Raw genomic sequence first — 18,507 nt, forward strand, 5'->3', positions numbered from 1 at the left:
CATCTCAGTGGGGGAGGGAAGAGAGGGAGGGAGACCTTGGTGGGGGGGCCCTCTGTGGTCTTTGCACAGGCTGACCACAGATCCCAAGTGGCCAGAGCCTGTGATCTTGTCCCGTCTGTCTAATCCCATGACCTTGCTACAGAACCTTCTGCATTTTGTCTCCTGTGCCCTTCCCCCACGTTCCCAGCTCCACCTTCCTTCATCCACAATCCGCTTTCACCCTTTTGTGGATTACACATAATTAACAAATGAGCACTTTAAAACCAGGAAACGGGGACCTAGTTTGGATTCAGGGAGCCACCATGGGAGGGACGTGGACACTAGCCTTGGACAAGGGGAGCTAGGTTGGAATCCAGACCTTGTCACCAAAGACTTGGATACCTCAGGCTTTTTAAATTTGCTGCTCAGTGTCTGGATTAGAAAAACGGAAGGATGTCAGTTATTGCGGGGATTAAAGGAGACAATGTAACAAACACCATACAAACGCTTCTGCTCAAGGAGAACTCCAGCCTCAGTTCCCCCAAAGACAACTATTTAAATAATTTCCTGAAGGGATAAAAAGAGAAACAGAAAATTCTGCCAGGAACTTGAGTATGAAAGAGGACAGCCTTGGGCATTAAATTTAACTCCAAACTTTCCAGACGTGAAGGTAAAGAGGGAAACAAGATGTGATATATAGGTCTCTGTGTGCTCAGTGGGTATCTGCTCTGAAGTGAGAAATCTCTCGGCATTAAATTCTAAGAGAAATCAATCACTAAGAAAACGTGTGCACCCACAGGACAGGAAGGCTGCAATTGCTAAAAGAACATATTTCTCCAGTTTTCCAGAAAGGAATGAGGGTTTGCTGCAACCTCAACTGTGCCTGATTTTCAATGCTACAAACTCCTCAGTGGGCCTTGGCAATAATGGAATGTTCTGTCAGCAGATTTTAAAGGGACTGACATTCCTGGGCCCGTTCTGAGTGTGGGAGTTAAGCTGCAATATACAACTCCCCAGCGAGGGTGGCCTCCAAGGTTAGCAAACTGACGGAGCCGCTGCTGCGTGCGAGGTGCTCTCTGCTGAGGCGAGGTCTGGGGCACTTCACCATCTTTAGGGCATGCGTCCAGAAACACGCACACTCAGTCACACTCCAACAAAACATCCAGCTGCCCAGTCCTGCACCACCTTGGCTTTATACCAGTCACCAACTCCGCTGTGTTGAGCAGGCTATCGATGCCTGCTCCGCTACACTGTGGGTGCAGCGTCTGTGCCTGCTCTGGCGACACCATCCAGCCCACGCGGCCCCTCCTCCCTCTTCTCCACCTAAGACCCTGCAGGCTCAGGCTCGCCTACCTGTGTGGCTGCCCCTTCTCCCTGGGGACATCCCACGTAATCCACACTTCCGGGCCAGCCGCACGATCAGAGAAATAGGGTAAAGCAAACTCAAAAGAAAAGCTGATCACCTTGCACCTGTGTGGGTGAAACTGCTGCACGCAGCCCCTCTCATGGCCTTCTGGTTTTTCCTGTTTCCAAAGCACCAGCTCCAACTGGATTTGCACAGAATTCCTGACACTGCTCAGTGTGTAACTGGAGGTTTCCTCACTATAATCGGGCGTCAACTAGCATTCCACCCACAGTGGACTCTCTTCAAAGCTTGGCTCTCTCCGCCCTCCCTTCAATAGAAAGTGAAACATTAGCTTTCTTCCATAGGGACATGTATGAGATGACAAACATTTCTGGAGAGTGAAGGTAGAGAACTCGAGCAAGAATTTCTAGTTACCTCAAGAATTGTATTTTTTTTTCAGGTGTTAAGGCAAAGTAATATGTCAACAGATAAAGACTCTTATCATCCTCAAAGAAATGCGAACAGTTTTGATGCCTAAGAATTACTCTTGCCTAGACACTGAAAGAATGGAAACATAAAATCAGCTACATTACAAAGGGCTATAGCTGAACAGGGAATCCAGGCTTTAGCTGCCGCTCTTCTATTCACTGCAGCAGAAGGTGCCAGTATCTCAGAATTAAACCCATACCCAGAACCAAAGAATTGCCTCACTGGTCCAGAACAAGGCTGCTATGCTGCCCCTCCGGCCCCACCTCAGAATTCTGACTCTCGACAGGTGGAACCATGACTGACCTCCACAGTGTCTGCATCAGGGCCCAGTGTTCCTCGTTTCCTTGAAAATAACCCTGACTTGGACAGCTCGGGTGGACAGCTCGGGCTGCCGTAACAAGTGCCATCGGGTGACTTATAAACTAGGGCTATTTAGTTCCCACAGTTATGAAGGCTGGGAGCCCAGGCCAGCATGGTAGAGCTCTGGTGAGAGCCCTCTTCCAGTTAGACTGCCGGCTCTTGCTATGTCCTTACATGGCAGAAGGGGCCGGGGCTCTCCGGGACTTTTGTTGTTGTTGTTTTTCATTGATTTTACAGAGAGAGGAAAGGTGGGGCAGTATCAACTCATAGTTGCTTCACTTTAGTTGTTACTTGGTTACTTGTCGTATTGTGCCTTAAATGGGCAAGCTCAGGGTTTCAAACCAGCAACCTCAGCATTCCAGCTTGACGCTTTATCCACTGCGCCTCCACAGGTCAGGCTTGTTTTTGTTTTTAATTTCCTGATTGATTTGAGAGAGAGAGGAAGGGAGAGAGAGAGAAAGGAACATGGATTTGTTCCTATATGTGTCTTGATGGGGATCAAACTGGCAACCTCTGAATATCCAGACAATGCTCTAACCAACCGAGCTATCCAGCCAGGCCTTGTTTTTCTTATTTCAGTACTAACTTCATTCATTAGGGCTCTACCTCCTGACTTAATCACCTCTCAAAGGTCCCACGGCCCCACCTCCTAATGCTATCAGATCAGGGGTTAAGATTTCAATTTATGAACGCTGGTGGGGATACAAACATTCAGTCTATAGCAAACCTCTTATCCATCCAGCGTCAAGTCTTTTTAAGTGTGTGCATTGTCAGTCTGGGTGGCAGAAGCAATACCCAGGTAACTGGCACCCTCAAAGCAGCACAGACAGGAGCTGGCCCAAACCCATATTAAAAGCAACCGGTCACCTGCATTTTAGTAAATAGTATGGTACCAGGGTCAATTTCCTGACTTTAATAACACACTCTGGTTACATAATATGTTATCATTGGTAAAAGCAATACAGGAAATCTACTATTTTTGCAACTTCTTGTTGAAAATTATTTCAAAATAAAAATTATATATAAAAAAAACAACTACCAATCAAAGGTCATTTTTTGAGAGGCTAAAGGACTGAGGCAAATAATGCCTTAAGTAAACCCTTTCTAATTGTTCCACCCTCTACTTCTTCATAAACTTTATACTAACGTTTATATCTTTTCTTAAGGATTTTATGTCCCTTGTTAAGGCTTTTTTAAGATTGTTATCCTGACATTTTCAGAATTGAAAACAAAATGGAAAATGTGATCCAGTGTTTATACAAAATCCTGCTTAAAGTTTGGCAGCTCCTCAAGAAGTTAAACACAGGATAACCACATGACCCAGCAACCCTACTCCTAGCTATACACTCCAGATTATTGAAAACATATGTCAACACAAAAACTTACACATGGTGCTCACAGCAGCATTAATTATAATTGCCCCAAAGTGGAAACAGCCCAATATTCATCAACTAAAATGTGGTATATCTGTTTATATACAATAGAATATTATTTGGCCATAAAAAGGAACTGAATCCTGATACGTGCAATAACGTGGATGAATCCTGGAAATATTTTGTTACGTGAAAGAAACCAGACATAAAAGGCCACATATTATACAATTTAAATGAAATGTCCAAAATAAATAATCCCTAGAGTTAGAAGATAGATGAGTGGCTGCTGGAGACTGAATGTGGTGGGGGGGAGGATGAGAACAGCGACTGTTAATGGGCACAGTGTTTCTTTCTGGAGTGATAGAGATGTTCTGACATTCTACAGTGGTGGTGAGAGTTGCACAACTTTGCAATTATACTACATACCACTGAACTGTATACTTTTCATTGTTAAATTTTATGGTAAATAAATATTTCAATTTAAAAATAACAACAAAACAAAAAGTCCTGCTTAAAGTAGAGGGAAATTTTTTTTTTGGTAGGTTTATCCTGGAACAATAATTTTGCCTTGGTGAAGTCGCTCCTATTAGGCTGAGGCTTGTCCTTGGCTAGTCTGGTATAAGGCTAGCAGAGTGTTACATTTCAGTCAACAAACATCTATCATGAGGTAGGGGGGAGGGCAAGGGAGAAGGCACAAAAGCATCTCTAAACATGCATAATGGAAAAACCAATCACTGCACAGCTGCACGCCTTCACCAGTCAGGGTCATTACTTGGAGGTAAGTGTGAATCTGGGAAACTGAAAATGTTGCTAACTATAACATTCCATTTTCTCCTTCCCCAAAATAAATAAATATCCAGGGTTTGCCGGAAATTCTTGTTGAATATTAACATTTTCAAAATGTTAAAAGGCATCATTGGCTAGTGTTTTTATGTTTGTGAAACACTCACAAGGTTCTAGACCTTTTGTGTGTGTGTGACAGAGACAAAGAGAGAGAAAGGGACAGATAGGGGCAGACAGACAGGAAGGGAGAGAGATGAGAAGCATCAATTCTTCATTGTGGCACTTTAGTTGTTCATTGATTGCTTTCTCATATGTGCCTTGACTAGGGGGCTACAGCAGAGTGAGTAACCCCTTGCTCAAGCCAGTGACCTTGGGCTCAAGCTGGTGAGCTTTTGCTCAAACCAGATGAGCCTGCGCTCAAGCTGGTGACCTCGGGGTTTCAAACCTGGGTCCTCCGCATCCCAGTCCGATGCTCTATCCACTGCGCCACCGCCTAGTCAGGCAGGTTCTAGACCTTTAAGAATTCATATTTTCATCAGATCTGCCTCTTGTCTTCATCGCTACAGACTGAAACATCCTCATAATTCAGGTGTCTTCGCAGGGCAGGCAGTCCTCCATCACCGTGGCCTCCCGGCAGTGGGTTCTCCACAGCTACACTTTCCACAGGATCAGAGCACACAGAGCACCCACAATGTGATTTTGTATAAACACAGGATCATGTTTCCCGCTTTATTTACAATACCAGAAATTGTATCATAATGCTTAGCAGGAGATGTGACTATACCAAGTCAGATGAATTTTTTCCTTTAATATTGTGCATAAATTTAATGCCAAAAGAACTTTGTTCAAGGAGGCTGCCTACACTCTCATCATGGCTCTAGTTCCTCTTTGGGGCTATCTTAAAAGTCAGTTGATATGTCAAACCAAACAACAGTTTCTCCATGTTATAGTCACATATTCACTCTGATTTTATTTATTTTTTGACTGTCTAAGCAAAGTAATTTAATCATAAAGTTGACATTTTAAATTCTTTAATCTAGGCTGTGGCCAGTTGGCTCAGTGGTAGAGCATCAGTTCAGTGTGTGGATGTCCCAGGTTTGATTCCCAGACATGGCTGGAAATTGCAGCCATGGCTCAATTGATTCATGTGTATTGGCCCTGGGCGCAAAGGATCGCTTCCTGGAGCCTTTGCCTCTTGCTAAAGATAGCTCTGTTGCAAGCATGGCCCCAGATGGGCAGAGCATCAGCCCCAGAGGGGGGCTGCCAGGTGGATCCTGGTCGGGGTGCATGTGGGAGTCTGTCTCTCTATCTTCCCTCCTCTCACTTGGAAAAGAAGAAAAAAAAATTTTTGATCTACAAAATCTTTTTATGCAATAAATTTATGTTTGTTTGATTCATTTTTATTTATTGATTTAATGAGAAAGACAGGAACATCAATCTGTTCCTATATGTGCCCTGACTGGGGATCAAACCATGGAACTGGTCATCTCTGCACTTCCAGACAGTCTAACCAATCGAGCTATCTGGCCAGGGTTGTTTGTTGTTCTTTTGTTTTCTGCTTTTGATATCATTCTTTTAAAAAAAAATTTATTGAATCTATTGGGGGGTGACATTGGTTAATAAAGTTATACAGTTTTTTCAACCTTAGAGTATACCTCAATTCTGATTTTTAAAACTGGAATTAAAACAATGACATCTCTGGCTTCGTGTGACTTCCAACTTTTTTCTAAACTAAATCTACCCTTAAGAATAAGAATATGCCACCACGAAGGGTATTTCTTAGAATTCCATGAACTCTGACAGCAATTCTAGATGAGAAGTTCTAAAAATATGAACAGCTCCTTCAGTGATGACTGTGAAACTATAAATTCTTTTGGACATATAAATTTTGGTCCTTGTTCTCAAAGATTATTAAATAAAAACTATATACAATTATAACTATATTATAAGTATATAAAAATATGAATACATGACTAAAGACAGGATCTAGTAAAAATGAAAAACAATATTGTGTTGAAGTGGATTTTTCAAAAATTTCCTCTAGGTTACTGTTATCCTATTATTATAATAAAAAGGAAGATGTATCATTCGCCTTAGTTGGTACCCATTCTCATCCTACACAATGTTCCAGTATCTCAACATTCTGTCCCAAACTCCTACATTCCTCTAGGTCAAAGCCCTTGACCCAGAGCCTGTCTGCACATAAAGATATGAGTTATTTTCCCATAGAGGACATCACCAAACATCTGCCCACATAAAGGCTCAGCTGACTTTTCCACCCCTACACACAGCTTTGTAAGCACCTTTCCGTCTTTCTCTCAACTTGGTGTGTCTCACCAGACAAGAAGACTAAGTTGTCACTTACAGTGAGATGACATAAAAATAGCAACTTCAACTAATCCCAGCACTAATCCCTGGGTGGTCCAGTAGTTTGTGCCTCTCTAACCACCAGGGCCACTTGAATCCTTCTTTCATTTCTTATTTCCAAGATAATTCAATAAGTAAATAAAACATCTCTCAAATATGTGATGGCTTAGGGCTCTTTCTAACAAAAACAAGAAACAGCATTGAGTGCATCTGATGTGCAGAGTTGTGCTAAATCCATCCAAGACACTGAGAATCCCTGTTCAAATCTGTCTCCACTGACTCCATAATCTACACCTCTGGCCATTACTGCACAGTCTTTTTTTTTTTTTTTGCAAATAGTCATTTTAACTTTTTAAAGTGCCTTTCTACACACCGCCTCATTTAGGCCTCTGAACATAAAGCTGTGAGGAATGATGAAGGTGAAAAAGACACTGAGAGGCTAATAAGGGTGGGGCAGTTCTCCCAGGGCCTCTGAGCTCGGGACAAAGCCAGGGCTCGAACCCAGAACGGCCAACCAGATCCGTGATCTTTCCACTGTGCCAAGCTGCCCCAAAATCTAAATAAGCCATCGAGAGACAGTGACTGCCAATGCTTTCCCAGACAATGGGCTAGAAGAAAAGGCTACAAATCAGTGCAATTTGGGGGGAAAGTTGCCTTCTCTCAACGTGATACTGCCCAGGTTAGCCACACGCACATCCATCTTTTGACAGCCAAAGATTCCAATATGTAGAACACTGGTTCACAAAAGCGGTGACCCAGAAACAACCATGAGTCCTGCAGTCACAGAGACTTGGGGCTGAATCAGATTTACCACTTCTGACAGGGGGAACTCAAGCAGGTCACTCTTCATGTATAAAATGATATTAGCCACCTGAGGGTAGTTCAAGTGTTTAGCATATAGGAGGTATATAAACCTATTAGTCTCCTTATATTACACTCAACACCAGGGCCTGCAGAAGCTCCAGGGTAATAAAACAAAATATTTTTACTCTGAAAGTTTGTCCTTTCAGAATGCCACTGACTCAAATGGAATTTGCTAACAGAGAAAAGTGCGATTTCCCGGAAGTAGCCCTTTTCCCTGGGAAACCTGCATGCACTACATCCTCCCATAAAAAACAATAACATTATTCACAATAGCTAAAAGGTGGAAACAACCACAGTCCATTGATGGACGAATGGAAAAACAAAATACAGTCTACAGACAACGGAACATAACCCAGTCTGGAAAGGGAAGAAAGTTCTGAGACATTCTGCAGCATGGATCAACCCTGAAGACATCACAGGGAGTGAAATAAACCAGCCACAAATGGACAAACACTGTGTGAGTCCACTTCTCTGAGGTGCCCAGAGCAGGCCAACTCCAGACAGAAAGTGGACTGGTGCTTGCCTGGGGCTGGGGGGAAGGGGAGGGAGCGAGGAGTTAGTGTTTAATGGGCCCAGAGTTTCAGTTTGAGAAGTTCTAGAAATGGATTGTGGTGATGGTTGTACCACCTTGTAAGTGTGCCAATGAGCTATATGGTTAAAAATGATTAAAATGATCAATGTTATGGAATATATATTTTGCCACAATTAAAAAAATAGCAAAAATACCCTGTCCTTCCACAGAGGTCTTGCACGCTGCTTCCTGGGGTCTGGGCCATGCCTCACCATCCCCCCCCCTCCGGGTCTGGGCCATGCCTCACCATCCCCCCCCTCCGGGTCTGGGCTATGCCTCACCATCCCCCCCCTCCGGGTCTGGGCCATGCCTCACCATCCCCCCCTCCGGGTCTGGCCCATGCCTCACCATCCCCCCCCCTCCGGGTCTGGGCCATGCCTCACCATCCCCCCCCTCCGGGTCTGGGCCATGTCTCACCATCCCCCCCCCGGGTCTGGGCCATGCCTCACCATCCCCCCCCCGGGTCTGGGCCATGCCTCACCATCCCCCCCCGGGTCTGGGCCATGCCTCACCATCACCCCCCCTCCGGGTCTGGGCCATGCCTCACCATCCCCCCCCTCCGGGTCTGGGCCATGCCTCACCATCCCCCTCCCCCGGTCTGGGCCATGCCTCACCATCCCCCCCCCAGGTCTGGGCCATGCCTCACCCTCCCCCCCCTCTGGGTCTGGGCCATGCCTCACCATCCCTCCCTCCGGGTCTGAGCCATGCCTCACCATCCCCCCCTCCGGGTCTGGGCCATGCCTCACCATCCCCCCCTCCGGGTCTGGGCCATGCCTCACCATCCCCCCCCCTCCGGGTCTGGGCCATGCCTCACCATCCCCCCCCCTCTGGGTCTGGGCCATGCCTCACCATCCCCCCCCTCTGGGTCTGGACCATGCCTCACCATTCCCCCCCCCTCCGGGTCTGGGTCATGCCTCACCATCCCCCCCCCCTCCGGGTCTGGGCCATGCCTCACCCTCCCCCCCCCTCTGGGTCTGGGCCATGCCTCACCCTCCCCCCCCCTCCGGGTCTGGGTCATGCCTCACCATCCCCCCCCCCCCGGGTCTGGGCCATGCCTCACCCTCCCCCCCCTCCGGGTCTGGGCCATGCCTCATTCTCCCCCCGCTCCGGGTCTGGGCCATGCCTCACCACCATCACCCCCCCTCCGGGTCTGGGTCATGCCTCACCATCCCCCCCCTCCGGGTCTGGGCCATGCCTCACCCTCCCCCCCCTCCGGGTCTGGGCCATGCCTCATTCTCCCCCCGCTCCGGGTCTGGGCCATGCCTCACCATCCCCCCCCAACGGCTCTTTCCCCCATTATTAATGTGTCCCGTCTCAGGAAACTCACCAGGCCGCAGGGTCACCGCGATCTCCTGGGGCGTCATCTGAATGACGTCTGAGCCCACGGAGCTGGAGCCCTTGCTGCTGAGCGGGAGGCTTCGCAGCACCTGTGTGATGCTGGATGGGCTCTCAAACTCGCCTCCACAGCCATTTCTGACCAGGTTTGCCTTCAGGTCACACCGGGAGGTGACCGACCGTAGGCTGCCGAAGTTCTAGACAAAGAAGCAGAGGAAGAGAGCAGGAGGGGGTCAGCTCTCCAGAACACCATACAGGCTGTATGCAGCACCATCACTATCCCGGAGACCTTGAACCTTCCGCTTTCCACTTCCATTGTCTGAAACTGGAGATGGGATCATTCGTATCCCAAATGCCTCACCCAGAACTGAGAGGATTGAGGGGCTGGACATGAAAGCACTTCATAAACTGTAAATACATAATACATAATAAAAATGTTTGGTTTCACAGTTTTGTTTTAACAGTAATTTATGTATTTATTTATTTATTTTTAGAGAGGAGGGGGGGAGAGAGAGAGTGAGAGAGAGAGAAGGGGAGGAGCAGGAAGCATCAACTCCCATATGTGCCTTGACCAGGCAAGCCAGGGTTTTGAACCGGCAACCTCAGTGTTTCCAGGTTGACGCTTTATCCACTGCGCCACCACAGGTCAGGCAGTTTCACAGTTATTTTAATGGTCAAAAGAGTCCTTAAAAAATGTGCCTTGCTGTCCACATGATTAGCAGGAGACAGTAACTGAAATGGTAAAAAGTTATATAACTAAAATTTTTAAAGACTGGTAGTCAAGAATTAACTTCTGAGCTGTTCATTCATTGCAAAACCATTGAGAGAACAATGTTGCAATATACATTGTATCCTTTGACCTGGTGTCTACTCCTAGGAACTCCCACAAGAAAATGTTCAAAAGCAAGGGAAAACTATTCCATACGTACTCCAGTGTTATTTAGAATAGCAAAATCATAAATTTGTAACCTCAATTCCTAAACTGTAAGAAAAAAATGGTATATCACCTCAACAAATGATGTAGCCATTATCAATGATTATGAAGACTAAGAAAAAAATCAGAAAATATAATTTTATTTGCATTAGGATTCAAAAGAAAAACTTTAAAATAAAGACAGTTGAGGTATTAAGGTAGAGAAACTGAAATGACATTTTTCTTTTTATCTCTATTGCTATTTGAACAACAAAGCCACATTGATAATAAAAATATTTATTTTCTTAAGATGAATTGAAGAGCAGGGGGGCATCAGGATGACCCAACCTAATGTGGGCACCAAGAGTTTGGGGTCATTAGCTTCAAAAGGAGATAACTGCTTTGTTTTAATATATGGTGACAGTAAGTCACCGTTTTCATTTTTCACTAATGAAATTTTTAAATGACAAAACAAACCCAGAATCCCCTCTGAACGCCCTTTCACTGATAGATGTGGGAACTAAGATCACTTGCTGCAGGTGGCCTGATGCCAGTGCTGTACCAGATGACCCTCGTCACAGCTGGAGGAGTCAGGACACTCATCGTCCCCTCCGCTCCGTGATTTTCTGCAGGGAAGTCTCGGATGGGTCAACTGCCCCTTGCCCACTGCGTCAGAAGCCAGACTGCTGGCGAAAACACAAACATGCAGAGGGACTCATCCTTCCCCAAGGTCCAGTCTAGACTCAAGGATGCCCCAAGGCTAGCCAACATCTGCGAAGAATCTTTGCAAGATTCAAGACCAAGAAGTCTAGAAGAAAGACTTTGTATTATTTTTTTAAAAGTAAAACCAGATGTGTTGTTCTGGGCCTTTGTGAGTTTGTTTCTGTTTTTTGTTTTGGGGGGGGCGTTGTGTATGTTTCCACAACTAGACTTCTTTTTATTAAGTGAGGGGAGGGAAGGCAGAGACAGATTCTCACATGCGCCCTGACCCGGATCTACCTGGCAAGCCCCCTACCAGGCGATTCATTGCTTGGCAACCAAGCTATTTTAGTGCCTGAGGCCAAGGCCCTGGAGCCACCTTCACATGGGGCCTAGGGCAAACTTTGCTGAACTATTCGAAGTATTCGAGACATGGCTGCAGGAAGGGAAGAGAGAGAGAGATGGAGGGGAGCGGGTGAAGCAGATGGTTGCTTCTCCTGTGTGTCCTGACCAGCCAGGAATCGAACCCGGACTTCCACATGCCAAGTTAATGCTCTACCACTGAGCCAACCAGCCAGGGCTGGTTTTTTTTTTTTTTTCTTTTTAACTTTCTATATTGAACCTTGAAGATCTTGTCCATCAAATCCTCAGGGATTGCACCATAAGTATAACTGGTGCCACAATCACTTGTGGAACAAGGTGAGAAACATGATTATCCTAGCATAAAATAGTTATCCTTGACATTATACAAGATTTCAAAGCTCAGGTTTCCAAAACCGGGTTCCAAGTATTCAAGTTTGCCTTGGATGTAACAATTCTGATGAAGCAGTCAGAAAGGGCCGGAACAGGGGGAGGGAGCGCTAACCTCCCGGGGGCCTTGCAGCTATGGCTCTGCCGTCTAGAGCTGCCTGAACCAGAGCTCTACTTGGCTGTCCAGGGCTGGGCAGGCTCAGGAGCTTGCGTGCTCAGAGCTTACCTGGCTAGAGAATTCCTACATTTCTTGCTGACACACCGGGCCTTGATGCCAGCTCCTCCAATCCTGAGGAGCTGGCTATCCTTGGCCCAGGTCTGACTGCCAAGGTGCACCTCTCTTGACCAGTCCCATGCAGATCCCTGCCACCAGGTGGGCAAGGAAAGCATCTTCAGTCTCCCCAGAGTGACGGGAACCTCTGATGTCCCTCCCACGGTCTCGAGCAGCTTGTACTCAGGACAGACCAGGCCACAGGGTCAACCTGCTTCGTTCTAAGTAGGAGGCATTGCATGACTTCTCATCCACAGCCTCAGCCAATCACTTTCTGGTTGTCACCAAGGTCATCTTCTATTGTCTGGACCTTCCTGGCCACCCCGCTCAAAGGGGTTTTTGATAGACACTACCAGTCCTGGACAGAGGCCTTGTACAGGGCCACCTGCTGCTGGTCAGGGAATATGTACCTGCTGGGGTCATCAGGAGACACAACGTCCAGGTCATATTTCCCAGATCTCAAGAACTCAGAGGCAGCCACACCCGTGCCAATTACAACCTTATTTGTCTAGCTCGCTTTTCCAACTCTGAGGCTTCTTTATTCTCTAGGATGTTAGGAGCAAAGCCTTCTTCGTTCCCCTCATTGGCAGCAGCGTCCCCCCTTTCTCCTTAATGCCCTTCTTCAAGGTTGGGTAAACCTCAACTCCAGGGCCTGACCTGTGGTGGCGCAGTGGATAAAGCATCAATCTGGAATGCTGAGGTCAGCAGTTCAAAACCCCCAGGCTTTCCTAGTCAAGGTACATATTGGAGTTGATGCTTCCTGCTCTTCCCCCTTCTCTCTCTCTCTATCTCTCTCCCCTCTCTAAAATGAATAAAAACAGAATAAATAAAATAAAAAATGTAAAAACCCTCAACTCCAATGTGCACGGCTTCCCTGAAGTGTGCTGCATCGGCAGTGAGGGCTGTGAACTCCTGCACTGTCACCTGGTTGCCGGTGTGAGAACTACCACTGACCACATTAAAACTACAACTTGCAGGATGACTTCAGAAGTGCCAACCAAGTCAGCAACGTGACAGTCCAGGTGGCCCCTTCTCAGCAGCTCCAGCCTTACAGATGGCACGGAACATCCTAATATGGCAGCCGTACCAATTTAGGTAGTCTCAGTACATTCATCGCTATCCTTAGTTTGTCAAAATCCTATTTCATGAAGTTCAGCTTCTCACTACTTGGGGGCAGTCCCAGTGGTTTACTGATGTGCTCAATAACCTTTGAGACAACTTTACCTACATAGCAAGTCTTGTCATTGTTCCAGAGCTTAAGGGGCTCAAAGACGCCAGTGAGGCACCTCTGGGCTCAGCAGGTCTGAAGAACCTTTTGACAGTAAGGCAGCTACCTCAACAGTGGGATTCCCGCCAGAGCTAAGGACCCCTTGGCATGGAGTCTGAAAACAGTCAGGGCTAATTTCTAGCCATAGGTTCTCATTCCCCAAGAAAAACACAGAGTGCTACGGACCCCAAAGGAACTGTTCACCCATAAACCCAAGGACTTCTTTATTTCCTCGAAACCCTTTCTAGATAGATATATATATAATAAACCCTTTCTACATATATATATACACATTTAATATATATATATATATTAGATTTTATTTGTTGATTTTTAGAGAGAGGGTAGAGAGGAGAGGAGAAAGAGAGATTTGTTGATTTTAGAGAGAGGGAGAAAGAGAGAGAGAGAAAGAGAAAGAAAGAAAGAAAGAAAGAAAGAAAGAAAGAAAGAAAAGAAAGAAAGAAAGAAAGAAAGAAAGAAAGAAAGAAAGAAAGAAAGAAAGAAAGAAAGAAGAGAAGCAGGAAGCATCAACTCATAGTAGTTGCTTCCTGTATGTGCCCTTACTGAGCAAACCCAGGGATTTGAACCAGCAACCTCAGCATTCCAGATCTATACTTTATCCACTACACCACCACAGGTCAGGCTCTTTCTAGCTATATTAATTTTTAAAAAGGACATACACATATTTAAAGAGAAGAAAGCAAAGCCACAGAGGCCAAGCGCATATGCTGCGATGATGATGACCTCTCTGATACACAAACATTACCAAAATAATGTCTCAATACCTGCAATTCCAAGCTCCAAATTCAATGAGAGAAGATGCCTCACATTATAAACACTTGGAGAAAAGAAAGACTCATGATTAAGAAAGTCCTCCTCACTTGAATGACATCCCAACGTCTGATGCGCTAAGAGCCTTCAGACCCAGGAGCGCTGACACCCGACCGTCCACCAGGTACGGGAAAACAGCAAGTTCCAAGGGGAGGGGTCTTGGATGCAGCACCTGGTGCGAGCCCCTCACTTCTGTGGGTGAGGAGTCAGAGGCCCACATGCCTGAGTTCATGCCCAAGTTCATCCAAGAAGCCTACATTCACCCGGCCCAGGCTGCTCGGACCCGAGCCCAGGATTCTTTGTATCATCTCCCTCCCACCTCAGCCCAGGGCATTGCTGAATTCCACAGCAGAAAACTAACCAGGCACACAGATTCTCTCTCTCTGAATTTAGTGTCTCCTTGCTGGCCCAACTGCAGGGATCTTCCTGCCACCTACTAAATTTGGAGAATAAATATCCTTTTCATGAAGAAAAATGGGTATGGCAGGGGCAGCGTCATCTCAACATGGGAAAATGGAAACTAGCTTCAGAATGCACTTCTGATAGGCACAGCTCAATCGCTCCTGGTGCTCTGAGCTGGAAGAGGTTTCAGTTCAGGAAGGAAGCCTCTGTCCATGGTCTCTAGACCCTCTGTCATCAACTCTGCAAAGGGTAACTGTGTTCCAGGCAAATCGCCAGGAGAAGCAACAGAATGGGAACCAGAAACTGAAACATCTTTTATGGCTTTTAGTCACTATACAGTAGTAATATAACAAAGAAAAGGGAGGTGTTCCATATTTAGATCCTTTTAATTTGTTACAACACTGGCCACCTTGTTGTAACCTGCCCCTGTCTACTCCCTCTATCCCCTATTACCCAGAGCATGTAATGAGGTTTACTGTTTGTTGTAACAGTGTAACACCTGGTTCCCTGTACACTTTGTTAATCAAAATCTCTTCCTGCAGGCAAGGCCCATGCTCAGCTGGCTCGTCTGTCTGCCACACCAGTCATTACATCATTTCTGATGACCACCCTCCCTACCCCTGCTGAAGGCTAAAATGCTAAAAAGATGTGAGTACTTCTTTTGAGGGGAGAGGACAGCTTTTTGTTTGTTTGAAACTGCAGACCCTGGGAGAAGAGGAAGCCAAGCAGGAAAGGAGGCAGCCAGACCCAATCCCTGGAGTGAAGAGGGAAGAAGCAAACTGGTGAACAGAGCCCGGCAGAGAAGTGGGCACAGGCAGGGAGTGGGCTGTCCTCTGAGGCTGCCTTCCTCCTGCAACACTGGTCCATCAGGCCAGCTCTCTGACCGGCCAAGGCTGCAGCCCTGGCTGGGCAGAGCCCTCAGGGGCTTGGGGGGGGGGCCTGGCTGGGCAGAGCCCTCAGGGGTTGGGGGGGGCCTGGCTGGGCAGAGCCCTCAGGGGTTGGGGGGGGAGCCCTGGCTGGGCAGAGCCCTCAGGGGGTTGGGAGGGAGGGGGGCCCTGGCTGGGCAGAGCCCTCAGGGGCTTGGGGTGGGGGCCCTGGCTGGGCAGAGCCCTCAGGGGTTTGGGAGGGCGGGGGGGCCCTGGCTGGGCAGAGCCCTCAGGGGTTGGGGGGGGCCCTGGCTGGGCAGAGCCCTCAGGGGTTGGGGGGGGGCCTGGCTGGGCAGAGCCCTCAGGGGTTGGGGGGGGCCTGGCTGGGCAGAGCCCTCAGGGGCCTGGGGGGGGGGGGCGAGGAGAGAAGGTAAGTGATGCAACCTGAAGTCTGTGCAGCAGCCACACTCCCAGGTGAACTTCCTGCCTGGGGATAGAGAAACCCCACCGCCAGCTTCCAGTCAGCTGACTTAACACATTGAACAAATATTCATGAAGCACCCACAACAGGCCAAGATGATCCCTCCCGTGACCACAAAGAGATGTTCTCTCAAAGGATCTGTATTTTATTTGTGAGCTGGAGAAAATGCTCACTTTCTTCATTTTTTTCCCCCAACTCAAAGGAAAATATGGGTAACGCCTCCTCTGCTTTCCCTGCCACCATCATTTCTCAGAAGGTCCCCTGGGCCGGCCCTCTTCCCAGCCTCTGATCCCTCTTTCCTCACATTCCTGCCTCAGTCCTCCTGACGCCTTCATTCCTTCTTCTCCACGTCCACCTGCAAGGCACAGGCCCTTCCCCCCCACCTGGGCCTCCCCGCGTCTTCTTCCACGCCCGACCCTATTTCCACCCAGCCACAGGTCACAGGCTGCCCTGTTCTCACTGCGGATTTCAGATCCCACAGGGCGGCCTGGCCTGCTTGGTCCTTTGCCCAGTTTCTCAGCAGCCTGTGCTGCCCTCGGCCATGTCACCTCAAGGTATCTCACTTCATGCCCTACTGCAGGGGTCGGGAACCTATGGCTCACGAGCCAGATGTGGCTGGCTCTTTTGATGGCTGCATCTGGCTTGCAGACAAATCTTTAATAAAAAATAATAATAACATTAAAAATATAAAACATTCTCATGTATTACAATTTAGTCATTTCCTACCGCTCATGTTCATGGTTGCGGGTGGCTGGAGCCAATCACAGCTGTCCTCCGGGACAACACCAAATTTTTATTGGATAGCACGTAATGTACATGGGTCATTGTGAGGTCAGGAAGTAAACTTCCCTCCCTTTAATCAAGTAGTCAGCTAGCTAATTGCAGAAACCCTTTTGACGAAGAAGATGGCTAAAAGAAAAAAAGATGAGGAATATCGTACTTTTCAGCAGAAATGGAGAGAGGAATTTTGTGGAGAGAGCAGGTTCTGCAGTGTCTAATATGCAATGATAAAATTGCATCGATGAAATGGTCAAATATAAAGCGGCACTTCGACACATGCCATACTACATTTGCATCGAAATATCCAGCGGGGGACAGCAGGAAGAAAGCATGTCAAGAGCTACTGTGCAGAGTGCAAGCTAGTCAGCAGCAACTCCGTGTTTGGACCCAACAAGGTGACTGGAATTCGGCTGGCTTTGCTGGTGCTTTAGCAATTGTGAGAAACGGAAAGCCATTCACAGATGGGGAGTATGCCAAAACATTTATGCTTGATGTTGCCAAAACTTTTTGACAACTTTTCAGATAAAGACAAGATAATCAAATGAATAAAAGACATGCCTCTGTCGGCAAGAACTATTCATGATCGTACCATCATGATGGCAAATCAAATTGAGGCAACACAAGTGAAGGACATAAATGCAGCACCATTCTTTTCTCTCGCTTTGGATGCAACAGACATAAGCCATTTATCCCAGTTCAGCGTGATTGCAACGTATGCTATCGGTGACACACTATGTGAGGAAAGTCTTGCTGTTTTCCTATGAAAGAGACAACAAGAGGGGAGGATTTATTCAAGTCTTTCACTGAGTTGACTAAAGAAAAAAAAATCTACCTATGGATAAACTTATTTCAGTGTGTACTGATGGTGCTCCGTGCATGGTGGGGAAAAACAGAGGATTTGTAACACTTCTTCGTGAACATGAAAAGGACTCATCCTAAGTTTTCACTGCATCCTACATTAGGAAGCACTTTGTGCTCAGATGTGTGGCGAGCAGCTTGGTGAGGTGATGTCGCTGGTCATTTGGGTGGTCAACTTTATTGTTGCCCAAGCTTTAAATGATCGCCAGTTTAAAACACTGCTGGAAGAAGTTGGGAATAATTACCCTGGTCTGCTTCTGCACAGCAATGTACATTGGTTGTCAAGAGGGAAGGTGCTCAGCCATTTTGCAGCTTGTCTGAGAGAAATCCGGACTTCTCTTGAAATGAAAAACATCCTGAGTTAGCTAACACTGAGTGGCTCCTGAAGTTCTACTATCTCGTGGACATGACTGAACATCTGAACCAGCTCAACTTCTTATCCCTTCAACAAGCAGTGTTTGCATTTGAAAACAAGCTGGAACTCTCCATTGCCGACATTGAAACAGGTCGCTTACTACCCTTTGAAAACCTGGGAGAGTTTAAAGATTCATGCACAGCAAGTGACTCTGCTCAACATCCTGATCTTCAGCAGCTAGCGGGCTTCACATCTAATCTCCTGCAGTCATTCAAAGCGCGCTTTGGAGAATTTCGTGAGTGCACTCATCTTTTTAAATTCATCACCCATCCACACAAGTGTGCAGTGGACAGCGCCAACCTGAGTTACATCCCCGGTGTCTCCATCAGAGATTTTGACCTACAAGCTGCTGACCTGAAGGCCTAAGACATGTGGGTGAATAAGTTCAAGTCATTGAATGAAGCTTTGGAAAGACTTGCACGACAGCAAGCAGAGTTGGCGAGCAAACACAAGTGGGGAGAAATGAAAAACTTCAACCCGCGGACCAGCTGATTGTCAAAACTGGAAA

The 18,507-nt window shown here is 47.0% G+C and overlaps 1 protein-coding gene across 1 annotated transcript in view; it reads right to left on the bottom strand.

The window, feature by feature from the left end:
• ITGB5 (integrin subunit beta 5) overlaps positions 1 to 18,507 on the bottom strand; it is a 145,819-nt gene that overhangs the window by 104,136 nt on the left and 23,176 nt on the right. Inside the window, exon 3 of the mRNA XM_066347889.1 lies at positions 9,459 to 9,663. Coding sequence (XP_066203986.1) covers positions 9,459 to 9,663 — 205 coding nt within the window. The remainder of the gene's footprint in view (positions 1 to 9,458; positions 9,664 to 18,507) is intronic.

Source organism: Saccopteryx leptura, chromosome 8, assembly GCF_036850995.1.
Source record: "Saccopteryx leptura isolate mSacLep1 chromosome 8, mSacLep1_pri_phased_curated, whole genome shotgun sequence".
Taxonomy (NCBI): Eukaryota; Metazoa; Chordata; class Mammalia; order Chiroptera; family Emballonuridae; genus Saccopteryx; species Saccopteryx leptura.